The sequence below is a fragment of the Ambystoma mexicanum genome, chromosome 1p (assembly GCF_040938575.1).
Source record: "Ambystoma mexicanum isolate Mex_15411 chromosome 1p, UKY_AmexF1_1, whole genome shotgun sequence".
Taxonomy (NCBI): domain Eukaryota; kingdom Metazoa; phylum Chordata; class Amphibia; order Caudata; family Ambystomatidae; genus Ambystoma; species Ambystoma mexicanum.
In genome coordinates this window covers 175,700,706-175,719,275 of record NC_090921.1, presented here as the reverse complement: position 1 = coordinate 175,719,275, position 18,570 = coordinate 175,700,706, and the positions used below count along the sequence as shown (strand labels likewise).

Below are 18,570 nucleotides of genomic sequence, written 5' to 3'. Positions count from 1 at the left end.
GAAGGGGAGAAGGCATATACCTAGACAGTCATATGCAGAGAACTATACACAGCTAGGGAGAGTGGCCAAACATTTCTATCAAGCACATAATACTAGAATACATAACAGACAGTGTAAGGAAAGGAGAGCAGCTGTTCACGACCGAGTGCACTGCAGAAATTCATCAGGGCATGATAGTCCATGGTGCCACATGAAACCATTGATGAGGATAGAGGGATCAGGGTTTCATGATGGCGAATGGTACAGTGACAAGCAGAGGGATTAGTGGGGCTGTACTAGCAAAAATAAATGATCGTTGTAGGGCAGTATGGAACAAATATGTACATACTTTGACATGGATAGATGGGACATCAACCGGTCCACATAAAGCCTCTTTCATGATTTTCCTTATGCTGCAGGTCCCCGGGGTCAACATGCCTAGGAGAGAACACCAGCTGCACCAAAATGATGAGCTTTCAAGCACTAAAGAGTGGGACAGTGACAGTTATGGATCATTGGTGGGTGTGTGGGACCCAGGTGTATGCCAAGCTGCCTCCTTATTGGGGGGGGATTGTGATCCCTTGTCATGCTTCACAGCCCTGCCCTGGTAGTGCCCCACGCAGACTTGATGCCCTTCAATGACTAGCCGGCAATACGTAAAAGGAAAATGATGGAGGAAGAAAAGGCACAAGAGGGGCGGATGCACACATTGAACAGAAGGAGGTTCAGTAGTAATTACTGGTTGACCGCATCATCACAAAGTCTAGCTGCTATCCCATAGCACTTTCAATTGTTCTCAAAGGCTTCCGTCTTTTTTGCATCCCTCTTGCTCCCTGGTGTCCAAGCGGCCACAAATGCCAAGTGGCTGCAAGTGACCCATTATGAAGTGCTGGAACTGGCAAACTCGACTGAGAAGGGACTCCATGCAGCGAGTGAAGAGCTTTGTGCAGTGAGACTGGTGGCACTTCAAAAATCGCTATTTATTGGATATGTTAACAGCAATGGAGGGTGGCGTATGCCACAAAATAGGCAGCAGCTGCTGTAATGCAATTCTGGCAAACAATGCAGCCAACTGGACGCTGACAGAATCAATTGAGGAAATTTGCACAATCCATGAGAAATTGATTAAACGCATGCTGTATCATCGGACAGTTTGTTTAACTCTTAGTTTGCATGGGTCCCCACGTGGTTGGCGAACATTTTTAAGGCGACTGTCCCATTGCTCATTCTGGTGCTCATCACCTTATGTGCGTGCCAGCTGATATTGTAAATGTAAATGTGGGAGAAAGCTATACAAGGTCTATGAATGTTGGTGGGGAAGAGGGTAAAGCTCAGGGTAAACAAATGGGTGCCACACAATCTGCAGCAAATGAGAGTGATGCACAAGTAATACTCAAATGGGGACGAGTATGATGCTTTTGGGTTGTGTGCTCAGCCGATGGGCAGGAATGGATTTTGATGCTCCTCACATTTACTTATTTAATTACTCAATTTTGGGCTATTATGCCCTTATTGTGTATTTAAGGAGATTCTTCCTTCTCCTTTCGTTCCCTGGTGTGTCCTCCCTCCGCTATGAGTAACCCAGGTACCTTCTTTGCCGTCGGGTCTTCTCCAGTGAGGTGGCGTCTGCTCAACAGCGGCAGCGTTCTCCGTGCTCTTTCTTGCTTTCCTCCTCCTTTCTCATTGTGCGCTACTGCTGACTTTTCTGTGAAGTGCGGTCCCGCACCTCAGTGACGTCTTCACATTGGGGGCTCGCCTCTGCACACGTGCCCTCTCCTCCTGCAATCAAGGGCAATTGCATCATTATTCTCACTCCAGGATCCAAAGTAGGCATGTTGTTGATTTGTGTTTGTTAAATTCATGGAGGAACTAGCAGTGTCTTGAGCCAAACAAGTAAGGTACCTTCAACATGGTTTTGAGTTTCACAGGTGAATGAAATATCTTCTTGGATTCCCATATATGCAGACACTGCTTTTGTTGTTGGGAGTTCCCCAGGGAAATGGGAGTCCTTGTCCCACTGAGGGGAGTCACTCCCAGTGAGGTCCCACTTTTCAAACCCATAGGAAGGGTTTTGCTTAGTAGGCTCATCTCCCTAGCCTCAAAGGGGTTGACTGCCCCAAGGGAAGAAGGGACAAAATCTCCAGATTTGTCTCAAAATTGATAGCGATTAAAAAAATGAACTTGCAAGCTTGGCAGCCAGAGCATTGGACGCACCGGCCGACATGACACTTGTTGCCTACTTTTAAAATGGCAGGCAGGCTATTTTAGCCCTGGGGCCGTGTGGGCCGGGCATGGGCCAAATAAGATTATTGTTCAAAGCAAAACACCCAAACATGATTGAAAACAAAGAGCACAGATATGGGGAGGAGGTAGAACCATTAAGAACAGACCAATCACAAACCTAAACTAATGGGGCAAACCACCAACCAAACAGGACTCTTATTCGGACATTGAGGGCCAAATGCAAATTATTTGTAAAAAGAGGTAGAGTCCTCCAGACAGCCAAACAGTTCACACTAAAGGGTAGCTCACACTTGGGGTGGGGTATACAGCCCATAGGGAGCCTTAACCCAGGAATTGGGAGGAGCCAGAGAAAGAGTTGCCTTCTGGGGCCCTACGCCAGATCTTGGTGGTAGCTGCACTGTCACCAGAGCTGAAGAGACAAACTGACTATGAGCACCTGACCAGAGTCAGTAGTTGACTAGCATGCAGCAGGGCTGCCCTTGGCTGAAGGCTATAATTATTGCAGTCTTACAAGGACCCCAGTGGGGAAGGCGTATGACAATCCTACTGAAAGAATCCCCTAGGGCAAGACAGGGAAGGCTACAAGGGCTTGCCTCTATGAGACTAAGGGGCGGGGGAAGACAATCCTAACAAGAGACCATAAGGGACAATTAGAGAACACAGCAAGTACTTGCCTTTGTGGCCTCTAAGGAAAGAGGGAGACCACAACACTGGCTTAAGAGTCTCATAGGGCATGAGAAGGACCACTCAAAATCCACTTCAGTGTTACATGCTCAATGTTGTATTTTATGCGGCAAGATAGCGGTTATGTTATGTTACATTTGTTGTGTGGGGCTTTTATAGAGTACAGCAATCACCAGTGTCGGCATCTCCGCGTTATAGGAATGAAGTATTATGCCGAATACAGTGCGGGGAAGAAAAAAGAAAGGCCTACATATGATGAAGGATTAAAACGGAATGCCCTCCATTTTTTCTGCAAAGGTCATAAGTTCAATTCCCTATAGGGATCAAGGATTAGGGTGTCCCAAGTCCGAGGAAGGAGCGACTTCCAAGTCTCTCCTTCCTATAAAATGGCATTTTCATTATCTGGTCACGCCTCAATCTTGTTGACGTTAAAGAGCTAGGAGCTTAACTTGTGGAACAGAGAGTTTGCTTTTGAATGCAAGAGACTATTAAAACCTATGCACATGCTCTTGAAAGTTATACGATTTTTTATATCGGGAGTCAGTGCCAAGAATGAAGGGCTGGGATGATATGTTCCTACTTAACAGTATTTTGTTAAAAGCCTGGACGCCGAGTTCTGAACTCTTTAAAGTCTTGAAGCTAAGAGAGTTAAGTAGTTGCCTCAGAAATCATTTTGCCTGCAGACACAGAATAGAATTTTTGCAGGGCCAACTTAGCCTTCCATTCTTCTGAAGTCAATGTTTGTTTGTTTATTCATTCATTTAGTATGGCGCGCAAAACCCAGCGGTAACAGCACGCAACAGAGAACAGGAAGATAAGAATGACCCCCTCCTTCACCAGAGGAGCAGGAGCTCCCCCGGACCCTGCAGGAGCAGTGGTCTCCCTTTCCTGGATCCATCCTGAATTGCCCTCGAATTCGGGTAAGAATCATTATTCCGTGCGAGATTCGTTTTTTCTCGCTGCTAATTGCACCAGTGATCCGCCGACCTGCAAGAATATCTACACAGCCTGCATGTTTTAAACTTGATGCCAACAGCTGCTGTGTTTGCCCCTGCCACCATTAGCCACCACGAGGTTTTTACACTTCCAAGATGGCCGCCCGCCATGTCTCAAGGAACCCCAGTGCCTAACTGAGCACATCCGACTGTCCTCGCATCCGATTGGCCATTGAGCCACCTTAAGCAGCCTATCGCCAGCCGGTAGGCGAAGCCGGCCCACTCCCAGCAAGGGCCAGGATAATAAGGCCAATACCTGTCTTCACCTGTCCTCAGCCTTCCTAGCCGTTCGCCCGGACCCCCTGCCGGATTCCAGACCAACCTCAACGGTAAACGCCACTTCGCTTTTAAATTGAACTGCCTAGACTCTGGAAAAGGCTTTGTTACCACAAGCTACTTATTGCCACTCTCGTGCACTCAGGCCTTATTGCATGCTGTATCTGTGCCCAAAGTTGCTGCCATTTCCAGTACATAGGTGCTCAGTTGTACTTAGACTATTGTGTCGCTAGTCATCCCTGTAACATATAACTGCACTGTGCCTCACTGCTGCTCGGCTACCCTATGCAATTCTAGTTGCCATTTTTAACCGCATTGTGACCATCTGCTCTGTTCTGCTGATCTGCTCACCAATTGCCTCTAGATCTGTTGACCTGCAGCCCAATGTGTCCCCGCTCAACATACTTTTATAGCCACTAAACTCAATGTTGTGCTTAATCTGCTCTAGTGCTATTCTGAAGTTAGGGGTTATTCTGATTCTAGGTGTTATCTTGAACTAAGTGTTACTCTGAACCTAGGTGCTATTCCCATTCCAGGTGCTATTCTGAATACATGCTACTCTGATCCAAGATGTTAATTGGTAAACTGGCGCAATTCTAAACCTAATGCTGTGCTAAATGACAAACGCTTACTATGACCACTTTGCTTACCTGTACCTGAGTCAGATGCCAATCTGCAACCTTGCACTACATGGATTAGGTAGTATTCGGCTACTCCAAGCAGGCCGCATTGTCCACTGCTAGATTTCGACCCTAGACAGGACACACACTGCATCTTACCCCCCCTCACACAATGTTCCTCCCGGGCCTCTACTCTATACTACTGACAACCATTCTCCACATCACCAATTCCGCATGCCTGCCCAGCTCACCCCTTAACTTGACCAGCCTAGGCACCACATCACCCACCCTCACAGAGCCCAGCACCACAATCATGCTTACCCTACTCGCTCCCCCATGCCTTTCGGACAGGCTGACCAGATTACGATCCAGACTTCCCAAAATACACGAGCCTAGAGCCAGGGACTCCACACAATCCATACTCACACACCGAACATCCATTAGCTCCTGCGCTAACCTTACGCTAAAAAAACCCGAACCTAAACCCGTCAACTCCACTACAACCAACAATAGAGCGCTCAGCACAGCTACCACCCCCACCCCTGCCAAAGCCAAAACCCTACCTATAAAAGGTGCCCTCATCAACGCACGCTCCATGATTGCCCATGCCACAGACATCGCTGATCTCATTTTAGCTGAAGATCTAGACTTCCTAGCCATAACAGAGTCCTGGCTTCATGCAGCCGCAGGTCCAGCCCTTTCGCTAGCCATCCCCACTGACTACACCATCATCCGAGCGGACAGAACTGAAGCTAAAGGCGGTGGTTTGGCCATCATTGCCAAGACCCACCTTAACATCAGACTCAACTCCGCCACACACCTCCCATCATGTGAATCACTTACAGCCAAACTACCCATCGCTAACTCCCAAACAATATCCATTCACTTACTATACAGACCGCCCGGACCCCCGGGATCTTTCGAGGAAGACCTCAATGCCATCCTTACCGACAACCTAAAAAACTCCTCACAATGCCTTCTCTTAGGAGACTTCAATTTAGGCTACAAAGACCCCAAAGACAATCAAGCCACTCTCATCAGTAACACCCTGTCTGAACTAGGCTTCACACAAAAAGTAACCAGCCCCACCCATAACAAAGGGAGAACCCTTGATTGGATAGACTATAACTGTGCCGTATCGATCACTAACAACACTCCCCAATCCTGGACCGACCACCACCTCCTCTCCTTCTCACTTGAGGCCTCAAGCCCTACAACCAACATGGCACTAGCCCCAGCCATCCACACGAGAAGCAAAAAAAATATTACAGTAGAAAAACTGATCCCACTCATTCTTCCTACACTAAGCCAACTCCAAGACTCTAATCCCTATGACCTCGTAGAAGGCTATAACACCATCATGCGCATAGCCTTAGACGCCATTGCACCATTGAAACTTAGAAAATCCAAACCAAAAAAGCACCTCAACCAATGGTTCTCCAGCCATCTTAAAACCCTTAGATTGGAAAAGAGTAAACTGGAACAAGTCTGGAGACAATCTCCGACTGACCACAACAAACTATTGCTTAACAAAATAACGGCCAACTATAAAAAAGAAATCATAGCGGCCAAACAAGAATCCTATAACCAGAGAATCTCCCAATCCAACTCCAGCTCCAGAGAATTATTTACTATCCTGAAAGAATTGGAAACCCCGGTAACAATCCCAGATACTTGCGTTAAAAACAAACAATGGTGCACCAGTGTCCAAAATGCACTAAACAACAAAGTCACTGGCCTTCAAACAGAAAGACTCCCTCACCAATCTTACCAACCCCATCAACGCCCACTCGAGCCCTCCACCCTCACACCACACACCTAACACTGCTCGCTTCAGCTTTTCCAAAGTCTCTTCCCTCGAAGTAGAAAAAATAATTCTTGGCCTTAAACCCTCCAACTGCAAAGGTGACCTCTGCCCCCCACAAATCATTAAAGACGCGGCACGAGACCTCTCGCCATTCATCACCAGACTCATCAATGCCTCTTTTTCCTCAGGAACAGTCCCCAGTAACCTTAAAGAGTCCTGGGTCCTCCCTCTCCTCAAAAAACCCTCCCTTGACCCGTCCATCCCAACCAACTACAGACCGATTACCACCGTCCCATTCCTGCTCAAGATACTAGACAAGACAGCATACCAACAAATTCAAAAGTATCTTGAAACAAACCACCTTCTAGGAATAAGACAATCCGGCTTCAGACCCCAACATGGAACTGAAACAGCCCTGATAGATCTGAAAGCCCAAATAGACGTCCTTAGAGATAACGGGAAAACTGCATTACTACTCCTGCTAGACCTCTCTGCGGCGTTTGACCTAGTTGACCATAAAATCCTATGTAATCATTTAGACTTAGCTGCCCACTTTTCACAAGAAGCCATCAGTTGGATTGAGTCATTCCTCAACAACAGATCCATGCGAGTCTTCTCCTCCTCTGCCGCCGCCGAACCCATCCCCATTACATGTGGAGTCCCACAGGGCTCGTGCGTCTCCCCCACTCTGTACAACGTGTTCACAAAGCCCCTGTTTGATGATCTAGATGGCCTGGGTATCACCTACACTAACTACGCCGATGATACACAGATCCTCATCCCGTTGACGGGAGATTACAACCAGGATTTGGCCTTGGTGAACAGGGTGTATCTCATCATCCAGGCATGGATGGCTTTGCACAGTATGCCTGAATGATGACAAAACTGAACTCATCATCCTTGGTTCTACGTCCAACCTAACCAAACTCGACCACAATTATGCCAACTTCATCATAGATGGGAACCTAATCAAGGTTTCGAAAGAAGTAAAAACCCTAGGAATATACCTCGACTCCTCCCTAACCTTCCACAAACAGGTTAGCTCGATGGCATCCTCTACGGCCTACACATGTAAGCTCATAAGAGCAGCCAAACCCTTCCTCTCCACCCACAGCTGCACTACACTAGCCAGAGCATTGGTATTATCCAAACTGGACTATTGTAACGCCCTCTACATAGGAGCCACCAAACAAATCACCAACAAAATTCAGACGCTACAAAACAACGCCCTTAGGGCAGCACTCAATATTCCCAGGAGGGAACACATTTCCAATATCAGGAAATCCCATAACTGGCTCAGCACAACAGACAAAATCCTGCTTAAAGTAGCATCGCTCACCCACAAATGCCTGAATAATGCTGCCCCACGCTATCTGGCAGACAGAATATGCAAACACAGCCCCATCAGACCCACCAGAACCTCCAATGCTAATCTGCTCACCGTCCCCAGGTTTAAACGCACTAAAATGGGTGGCAACAGCTTCCAGGTGAAAGCACCTCAACACTGGAACTCCCTACCACCATCGCTCAGAACTCCCCAACCTTACTCACTTTTTAGACGCAACTACATCCATTGGTTAAAGAACACGAACCACTAACACCTCTAACACCACACGGCTGCTCTCCGCGTTGCCTGCTTTAAGAGAATCTGTAAATTTGTAATAATAAACTTGTATATATTTGTAATTCTTTAAATACATCTACTGCATTCTCTCCTGCCAAACTGTACACATGTTCCTTCATCGTCACACTGTAATTATGTAATGTAAAGTATAATTATGTAATGTTAAGTATAAGCATCCTGTAACCAAGCTTTGAATCACCTTGCTGCTCATGCGCCCTCATGTCTGGTGCGCAATACAAATGAATAAACTAAACTAAACTTAGTTGCAAGGTAAGGCACAATTGAGTATAAGGCAGAAGTATTGCATTTCGTAGAATCTGGTGAAATGGCATATATACATACAGTAAGTTACATTTTGGCTGGTCATTTAGGAAATGTACATATGTACAGTCAGGTTGGCTAAGGTCTGTTGGTTTGGGAGTGCTCGATTCAGTCATGGGGGTCGTTGGATCGTAACCAGGTGAGTGTGTTTCGTCTGAAGCTGTGGTAGGATTTGTCTGTTCTGATGGTGAGTGGGAGAGCATTCCAATGTTGTGCTGCCATAACAGGGAAGCTGCTACCGCCAGTTTTCTTTTGTTTGAATTTGGGTACTTGTAGGCAGTAAGAGTTAATGGTTCTGGTGGGGCGGGTGGAGGTTATTTTTACATTTCTGGTTGCGAGATGGGGGGGGCTTTGTTTAGGCATTTGAAGGCGAGAAGCTGTTTTGAGCGAGATGTGGTCACAGATTGTGAGCCATTTGTGTTCTATTCTTTTGTTAGAGATGTGTTCCTTGGAAGGTAGGTTAAGGGCTGTTCTAAGTGCATTGTTTTGCAGTGTTTGAAGTTTGTTGATTATGTAATTGTTGGCTCCTAGGTACATGGCATTACAATAATCATGTCTGGAAAGTATTAGGGCCTTGGCGATGATGATGATGCAGCTGGCTCGAGTGAGGAATGCTCTGCTTGCCCTGATAAGCGTGCATGTGTAGGCGGTAGAGGATGCTAGTGAGTTTACTTGTTTTTTTAGTGGCAAGGCTGAGTCAAGGTGGAAACCTAGAGTTTCACTGTTTTGGCAACTGTGATGGTGTTGCCATCAATGTTGAATGCCTTGTAGTCGGAGCCGAGTTTTTTTAGGTTGGCGTTGGAGCCAAGGAGCAGGATTTCAGTTTTCTCATCATTCAGGCATAGTCCCTGTGTGGCCATCCATGCCTGAATGAGGCATATTTTGTTGATGAGGCCGTATCTGAGTCGAAGTTGCCCGAAAGGGGTATGAGGATCTGTGTGTCGTCTGCATAGTTAGTGTATGTGACACCCAGTCTGTACAACTTGTCAAATAGAGGCTTGGTAAAGACATTGTAGAGGGTTGGGGAAACGCAGCAGCCCTGTGGTACACCACAGGTTATTTTGATGGGGTCTGCTGAGGCTAGTGATGAGAAGACTCTCAAAGTTTGATTGTCCAAAAATGATTGGATCCAGGCTATGGCCTCTTTTGAAAATTGGGGAGCCCAGACCAGGTGTTCGCACAGGACTGTGTGATCTACCAGGTCGAAGGCCGTCCGATAGATCGAGGAGGAGCAGCATGGCGGTGTTTCCTTTGTCGTTGATCTCACTGATCTGGGTTTTAAGATCAATTAAGGCTGTCTCCGTGCTGCGGTCTGAATCCAGATTGGCGGGCACCCAGGAATTTGCGAGTTTATAGATATTGCTGGATTTGTAGATATGCTACTCTGTCTATTATCTTTAGTAGGAATGGCACTGTGGTGATGGGCCTGTAATTAGTGGGAATAGCGGGGTCTAGGGTTTGCTTCTTGAGGAGAGGCAGAACCCAGGATTCTTTGAGATTGCTTGGTATGGTGTCGGAGGAGAAGGATGCGTTGATCAGTTTGGTTATGAAAGGAGCTAAATCCCTGGCCGCGTCCTTGATTATCTGGGGTGGGCAGTTGTCACCTTTGCAGTTGGAAGGTTTGAGTGAGGCGATAACCCTATCTGTTTCTAGAATGGAGATTTTAGTGAATTTGAAGAGATTCAGGGTTGATGGGTTAGCTATTTTGGCATGGTTTCTAGGAGGTGATTCATTGGTGGTTAGAGAGAGTTTTTTAGGGCGATTTTAGTCTGGAGAGTTTTGATTTTGTTAGTTAGTGCGAGTTGGACGCTGGTGCACCATTGTTTCTTTAGTTATGTTATCTGGTGGGGGCATAGGGGATTCCAATTCCCTTAGGATGGTAAATACTTCCTTGGTGTTTGAGCTGGATTTTTCGATTCTTTCATTGACTAGGTTCTTTTTAGCGAGTAAGATTTCTTTTTTATAGTTATTTGCGAAAAGTTTAAGTTGTAGTTTGTTCTCTTCTGTGGGGGTATTACACTGTTGAGTTTCTAGTTTCCTTTTTTGCATTCTTAGATCTTTCAGATGGGGGGTGAACCAGGCGTTCAGGTGAGTTTGTTGTTTGCTTTTTTTGCAATTTAAGAGGGGCAATGCCGTCTAGTCCTTTCTTCATAGCATTGTTATAGCTTTCTACTAGGCCCTCTGGATTTAGGTTGTCGGGGAGAGCATTAAGGGTTGGAAGCAGTAGTGGTAGGAGGTTGTCAGGAGTTATGTTTTTTTTTGCTCTAGTGGGCAATGGCGGAGCCATGGTTTTTTCTTTACCGACTTCTTTGTTGAGTGATAGAGTGAAGTCAATGAGGTAGTGGTCTGCCCAGTGCGGAGGAGTAGTTTTGGTGATGGTGGTATCGCAGTTCAAGGTGGCGATCCAGTCCAGGGTCCTGCCTTTATGCCTTCAATGAATCAAATACCATTTTATTTGGCACTATTGACAACTGTTATTCCAGCAATTAGAAGCAGGCAGGCCATACCATCAAGCACTATATCAAAACATTGCGATAAGTGTTATAGAAAGTAGCAGACCCACCCTAAAGGGCTCTATGTACAACTCTGTAGTAGAACAGCTGCTCCAGTGCTAAGCAAGAATAATATGAGCCAAACAATAAAATTGCCTTGAAAGACACAATGACACTGTATTCACTTTTAGCCTGCATCTTCCTCTACAAGCCTAGGTAGCAATGGCTCAAGCTCAGCGCCTCATTAGCCCCTGCTCACCTGGCAGCGTTGGCATCCGCAACCTCATTCTGATATTCCAACAGCTCCATGATCAGGCTCTGGTCCGTCCAGCGATGAGCAAAGACCTCTTGGTTATCTGGGATCTCGCGCAGGTCGCTGAAAATCGAAAAGGATAAGAATAAAAAAGCATGTCAGTACAACAGGGGCCAGACAAAACATGTGCATGTTACAATAGGAAAACTAGCCAAATACAGGAAACATTTTCAGTGCCAAAGGAAGTTAAATATTTTGTTAGATGATGTTCGATGGCTCGGTATTGCATAGTTAAACTGTTAATCAATGGCACTTCATCTGCGAAGGCTGAAAGGAAGGCTAGGTCAGATGCGATCCAAAGCAAAGACCTGCTGCAGGTGCACACACACAGTATCCCATCCCTGGATGGCCCAGCAATCCAAACGTGCCTCATTTATTACAGGCAAATGAGTAGACCAAAATGGTAGAGGTGTGCTAAATAAGAGCAATTCAATGCAAGATAATAGTAAGGGAATACTGATAAATCTTAAACTCTCGTGTGGAACTATTTTATCTACTTTGCTTCTGTAGTTATAGTATCTAATGAATTACTAGTTAAAAAAAAGATTCTACAAAAAGATTGGTGCGACAAGGCTGGAAATCATAAACCTTTCAAGAATTGTGCAATAGGAGAAAAAACATGGGTACATTTCTGAAGTATTTACACGTATTTCCCAACACTTACTGGAGAACATCGTTTATGTATTTTAGGCATGCTACCTAATGAAATCTGCAGTATTACGATCAAGGGAATCTCTCCATCAGGCTCTTGCCCTTATTACAAAAAAGAAACATTAACTCCTGGTGGATTGTTGAACATTGTGCAAAGTACCTTGATCTCGCGATTTGTACATATCGATGATTGGCATAATGAAAATCATTACTGGTATCGTTTGCGCTCAGGTCACGAAAAAGAACAAATAATGGCTGTTATGTTTGTTTATTTATAATGCGCTCCAGACCCACAGGTGCCGGGCGCAGCAGCAAGCATATGCGAGACTTACAATGTTACATGAATAAGTTTACAGTATGACAATATTACATGAATGTACAAATAGCAGTTAGAAAATTACAAGAATGTACAATTGACAATATACAGAGTTAACAGTTATATGCATAAGGGTCACTAAAACATCTAGTACATTGGGTGGGGCTGCACGTGTGAATGGTTCATAGCAGGTGTCTAGTCGTTGTTAGCGTTAATGTGTTTAATGAAGTTCCTTCTGAAGTGTGGGAAAGGTTTGTCTATTCTTAGGTTAGGTGGCAAAGCGTTCCACAAGTTGGCAGCTCTCACAGGGAAGCTGGCACCACCGATTTTAGCAAGTCTAAATCTGGGTACTATCAGGCAGTTAGAGTTGGTGAGTCTCATAGGTCTACTAGATGTTTTTCTTTTTATTTTGTCCGTCAAGTAACTAGGAGCAGCATTATTTAGAGCCTTATGGGTCAAGGAGTTCATTTTTAGGTGGATTTTGTTATCAGTGGAGAGCCATTTGTGTTGCCGCCTAATAATGGAGATATGTTCCCTCTTCTTTATGCCTAGTGCGGCTCTAAGAGCATTGTTTTGTAGAGTTTGGAGTCTTTGGGTGGTGGCTTTGTTGGCACCACTATAGAGGGCATTGCAATAGTCGAGTCGGGAAAGTATTAAGGCTCTGGCCAAGTTCAAACAACTAGTGTTGGATAGGAAGGGCTTGCCTGCTCTTATCAATTTACAGGTGTAAGCAGCGGTGGAGGCGCAAATTTAATACAGGATTGCATTGATTGTTCTACCATGATAAATGTCATTTTGTTATATTGTTATATAACTAGAAGTGTTAATACTTCCTTCATACACTACTCTGTGTTTTGATTAGATGAATGCTAATATTTTATTGTGTTCATCATAATTTTGCCTTAGTTGTTTAATCTTGCTTCTTTGTCTACTTTTTTCATCTCTTGTAAGGTTTGAATTAACCCAATGCACGAATAAATACAATAGACCAAATTAACCCCATAATCCCACATGCGGTGGATCTAAATCCAGTGTATAAAGAGGGGTGTTTGGTTCAAGGAAGACATATTATTGGTTAGAAAAGTACTATAATTTTCCATGAGGTCATCATGGTTAACGTTGATCTTTTTAGGCAGTAAAAAAATGTGCAGGATTATCAAGAGTATCAAACTAGGGTACATAAATTAACACCACCACTACGAAGAGCCAGACCTCATTGAATACAAAGGGCGAAAGTGCTATGTTAATAGCAGAGCATCCTCAGTGCCCGTGTAATGTAAATGTGCTCCGTCGTCAATGACGCCCAATAGAAAAGCTTAATTGCCTTAAGTTAGGAGAGTGGGACACATGTGCCAGAGGAAAATCTTGCTGCTGAAGAGAAGCAGTGCACGGTTGCTTAAGGAAAAGCAGATACAAAAGGATAGCAGTTGCCTGATCTGTAACGGGTGGTCAACTGCTCCTAGACCGGGTGACCCTGAATGGGGAAAGTCCTTAAAAGCACCCATAAAGAAGCTTGTATTATGCAAAGACTGTTGTGATACTGGAAGTGAAAGCTGGAAGATTTGAACTCTTTGGCCAGAGAACCCTGGCATTTGATGAACTTTATTGAACTTAGGTAGAAAACCCCTGCATTTGGTGAAGTACCTCTAACTTGGGGAAAGGGAGCCATTACTAGCCAGAGAACAACAAGAAGCTCTGAACTTTACTTTGAACATTGTTCCTTTGTGTTGATGCAGACATCCTTACACATTGTATGCAGTTAGTTGTGAGGGCAAGTATAGGTTTTGAACATGGACTGCATTTTTACTTTGGACTTCCTGACATAGCCTATCCTTGGTTTTCTTTAGGTAGGGAAATCCCACCTTAGCATGGGAAAAGTTAAGCATTCATCCACCTGCCTTTTCAGTTGAATACTGGTTTTGTTAAGAAAACTTGAACCGGTTGTCTAGGTCTAACTCATGATGCCTTCACAGTATCCAGCTTTAACCAGTGTGAGAAACCGGACGGTATTCTACCACCTTCTCCCTCAGGATTTTCCATTCAGGTAGCCAGATAAGGGCCACCGCTTTTGGATCCCAGCACTGGGGGTGGGCAAGCGAGGGAGGATCACTTGCGTGGAAGGTCACGAGGGATTGGGAGGAGGATACCCAAGGGTGAGGCATGGTATGCCCACATTCCCAATAATACCCCAACCCACTCTCCCTCAGCCTTCGTGGGGTATTTTCAATCTCACCCTTTATCCCCCTCCCCATTTCCAACAAATACTGAGACGAAGAGGAGGCAACTAAGAGCAGTACAGAATGCCCATAGAGGAAAGTAAGGGAATCCTACTATAGAAAGAACTCAAGTTTTCTCACTAATAGAGTCTGGCAGGGTCAGGCATTTAATAATAGCCATGCACACTGGACTCAACTTTTTGTTTTTTCAACTATAAAAAGGTGTGGTTTTTCACAAAGAGCTGGGTATGCTGTCCGGACCCGAGAAACCAAGGAGCAGAGAGCAGCAGGAGTGGAAGCCTGAAGAACGGTGTGCCAAAACACTGGCCCAGTGTTTGCAAGGGGCTGCAGCATGGCTAAGGAGCCGTGCCTACAAGGAGCCGGAGTAAGGCAGCCTGTAGCCTGCTGGTGGCTTTTGGGAAAATGTTTGTACCCTTGGGACGTGTGCCGGTCCCAAGGGTATCCGAGGGGCGGCAAGACCCTGAACTCAACCCTGTGTATCCAGGGGGACCGCTTGTCAACGTGACGCTGCCTGGTGAGAGACAGAGAAATTCGAGAGCGTGCGTTTGACTGAAGCGCAGCGGAAGAAAGACACCGTCTTTAAGTGGCAAGGAGCGGAAAGTGAGATAAACTGTACAAAGGACAGACAAGTTTAAGAGATGATCAGACTAAGAAATAGAAGGAAGGAAGCTGCACTGGCGCCGCGGAAGAAACGTAAAGTGAAAGAAAGGCACTTGAACAGTGAAAAGAAAGAAAAGTGGAAGACTTTTAAAGAGTGCACGGTAAAGAGAGGACAGTGTGTCAAGTGTGCAGGAAGCACGAGAAAGAAATGGACAAGCGCAAGGGTGCACGTTAAAGGGAAAGAGTGTGCAAGGTGCTCAAGAGGCACGATAAGAAAGCAAAGGAAGGTGCAAGAGTGCACAGTGGAAAATAGGAACAGCAAAGGGAAGGTGCAAGTGTGCACGAAGAAGAAGCAATGGAAAACAAGAAGGGGTGCAAGAAGCACCTGAAGGTGAAAGGTTTAAAAGGAGGAGCAAGGGATATAGAGAGGGGTTGCAGATCAGAGTGGTCACGCCTAGGAGGAGCAAAGAACCAGGCGGTTTCTAACTGTACCCCACAAGTGAAGTGTGTGAGAAAGAACTGTATCTGAAATGGTACATCCTGACAAGCCAAAATGGGCCAAAGCTTGTGGAAGGGAACCCCGAGAGGCCCAACAATGTGGAATACCCATTTTATGATCCTGAAGGAGAAGCAAAGTACATTCTGACAAAACTGAATTTGTGTTGGAAAGTGGAAGGTGTCCGTGCTTGGGGAAGAGAACCCTGAGAGGTCTAAACAAGTTGGAGACTTATGGTTTTGTAGTGATGAAAGGATTGAAGCTTGAGGAAGAGAACCCCAAGGAACCAAAGACGGTGCAGCTATTTAAGAATATTGCAAGGGCTCTTTGGAGTAGGTCTTACGACAACCCTTTTTGAGTGAACTCATTTTTGCGACATTGAACCAACTGCACCTGGTGAGAAGACCACCTGAAACCAACCTTTGTTTCGTATTTTCTGATGAACCTCTGTTTTCTTCCTTTTTAAAGACTTGACATTTTTGTAAAGAGTGAGGGCAAGCATAGGTTTAGACACCGATAGACTTATTTTGGACTATCATGGACTATCAGACGTCAACGGCCTTTAGAAACATCAGTTAAGGGAACTATCCCTTTAGAGTTAGGGCCACACCAACCCACGAACCTTAGTAAAGAAAGATTTTGAAATTAGCTTCTTTGAGTCGGTGTCTCTCTTGAAACCATGCCTGATAAAGCTTGCAGATTAAGAGTATACATTCTTAAAAGAAACATAGATGGAGGCCAACTACTAGTCCAACTCAAGATGGCCGTTTTGTGGTCCAGCTTTATTAACGTCATTGCGTAAAACAACGCAAGGACTCCACTGCGTGGACGCTCATAAGTGCGGCCATTTTGAATTGCCGATCCGAAGCGGGACAATCAAATCCCTTATCAAGTCTCCACACAGGTAAGAAATCTCCCTAGTAGCTAGAAATACAAAGAGCAAGATAATACTGTAATGCATCCTCTTTCGTACCAATTCATGTTAATTGAAGGAAATCTATAATACTTACAGGGCTAACCTAAAATTGAAAGACCCCCTGATCCACATCCAAACTCAAGTTTCAACTACTACATATATACACAGGAATTTTCCAAGGGCGACTGATTCTTTACTTCTGAGCCACAAAAGAAGACTACATTTGAGAGCATAATTCAGTAGCCATGTTGAGCTATAATATCTAAAACCGACTATATTTTCAAATTATGGCAATTCTTTTTCTTTCTACAATTTTTCTTTAGACAAATTCTACAAGGTAGTGAAACTACAGTGGAGAAACATGTAGAGGTTTCATAAAGTCTTCACTGTAAAAGCTTTGAGAAGTTTTAGAGGCCCCATAAAGACTTGGTCTCATACAGACTTTAGTGAAAACGTTTCTGAAAGACTGCACTTAAGCCACAGATAAATAGTTATTATTTAAATGGCGACTACAAGCTGTTGATAGAGGTCATGTATTAAAGCTGATATCTACAAAGATTATACAATCTACAATCAAAACTGAAGACCACTGGCGCATTTTGGATGAACCACCCTTCCCTAAGTGATATAATTTGAAAGAATGTTGGGACATTCACTTTGCTGACAACTGCAAAAAAATACCTAAACCTGTAACCTGGACTCGCCAATCTGGTTGACCATTGACTGCAACTTCTCTTATACAAACCTGTCTCACACCAGTGACCAGGCGCTGCCACTGGGGAACTAAGAGCTAGTACATAGCTTTCTGCAAATCTAACTTCCCTATAAGATGCAAACATATAATGTTGTCCATTACATACACATATGTATGCTTTAAGGTTCTTATAGGGGCATTGTAATCCTTATCTATGGATTGCCCCACTCACACAGAGTTAAATTCACACAGGTGTGTTTGTTCGGCATCAGTTTGTCTTGGGAGCAAAATGTAGCTCTTGGTGGCTCGTTGGTGTCAAGCTAACCAGGATCTTCTAGGCTACAAGCAGAGTTAAATAGATCTCAGTCAGTGCCCCGCAATTTCCAACACTGTACTAACAATTACTCCTTTGCTTAAAAACGTACGTGTTTGCATCCATTTGCGCATACTTGCCTCAATAACCCTGGAGACAGCATTAATGTGGCGAGAGAGGGTCAGGTCTCAGCTAATGGTGCATCCCAGGTTTTTGACTGATGATGATTTAGAGGGTGGGAGACTTAAAGATGGTGGCCAAAGGGTAGGTTGGGGAAGGATCAATGTTTTTACCGCCGATTAGGATTCCTTTTTAAACAGGATTGAGGAGGTGTTTGTTCGTCATTCAGCGCTCTATGTCTGTGAGGCAGGAGGCAAGGTCAGGGAGGGATGAGGGATGTGCTGTGTAGTTGTAGCAGGTGAGATTATGGGAGCAAATCGTAGCAGGTGCAGGTGAGATTATGGGAGCAGATAAAAGCGGTGAGGGGTGATAGGTAAAGGTTGAAGAGGAGGGGGAGAGAGAAGATCCTTGAGGGACTCGGAGACTGGCCTGGTGGGCAGAAGGGAAAGGGTGGAGGATGGGGATGTGGGAGCGGTTGGTGAGAAAAGAGGAGATCCATCTAAGGGTGCATAGGGAGAACAGTCTTGTTTGAGAGAGTGGTGTGGTTGATTGTGTCGAAAGCTGCCGTGCGGTCAAGGGCTAGGATTGCGGTGCAGCCTTCAGAGTCTGCTGTTCTTTTAAGGTCGTCCAAGATTGAGAGTGGATTGTTATTGCTAATTAGAATGCACCTACAGAGATATTTAATTTATGAGAAACAAAGGAGAGAAATTATTTTAAAAACAGTTGCTTGAGAAGTCGTCCAATTCTAGCACTATGCCTCCTAGCAGCTAAACATCTAAAACTCAGGCTACGTTTATAATCATAAAGTAGATACTACCAGGCAACAATGATTGTTCATTCCCGCATTCAAAAAGCAGTACGTATCTTATTCC

General features: G+C 44.9%; 1 protein-coding gene across 4 annotated transcripts in view; it reads right to left on the bottom strand.

The window, feature by feature from the left end:
- Positions 1 to 18,570, bottom strand: part of RANGRF (RAN guanine nucleotide release factor) — a 123,164-nt gene that overhangs the window by 42,440 nt on the left and 62,154 nt on the right. For all 4 annotated transcript variants that reach the window (XM_069646209.1, XM_069646206.1, XM_069646210.1 and 1 more), the window contains one exon: positions 11,302 to 11,418. In XM_069646209.1, the coding sequence (XP_069502310.1) occupies positions 11,302 to 11,418 (117 nt within the window). The remainder of the gene's footprint in view (positions 1 to 11,301; positions 11,419 to 18,570) is intronic.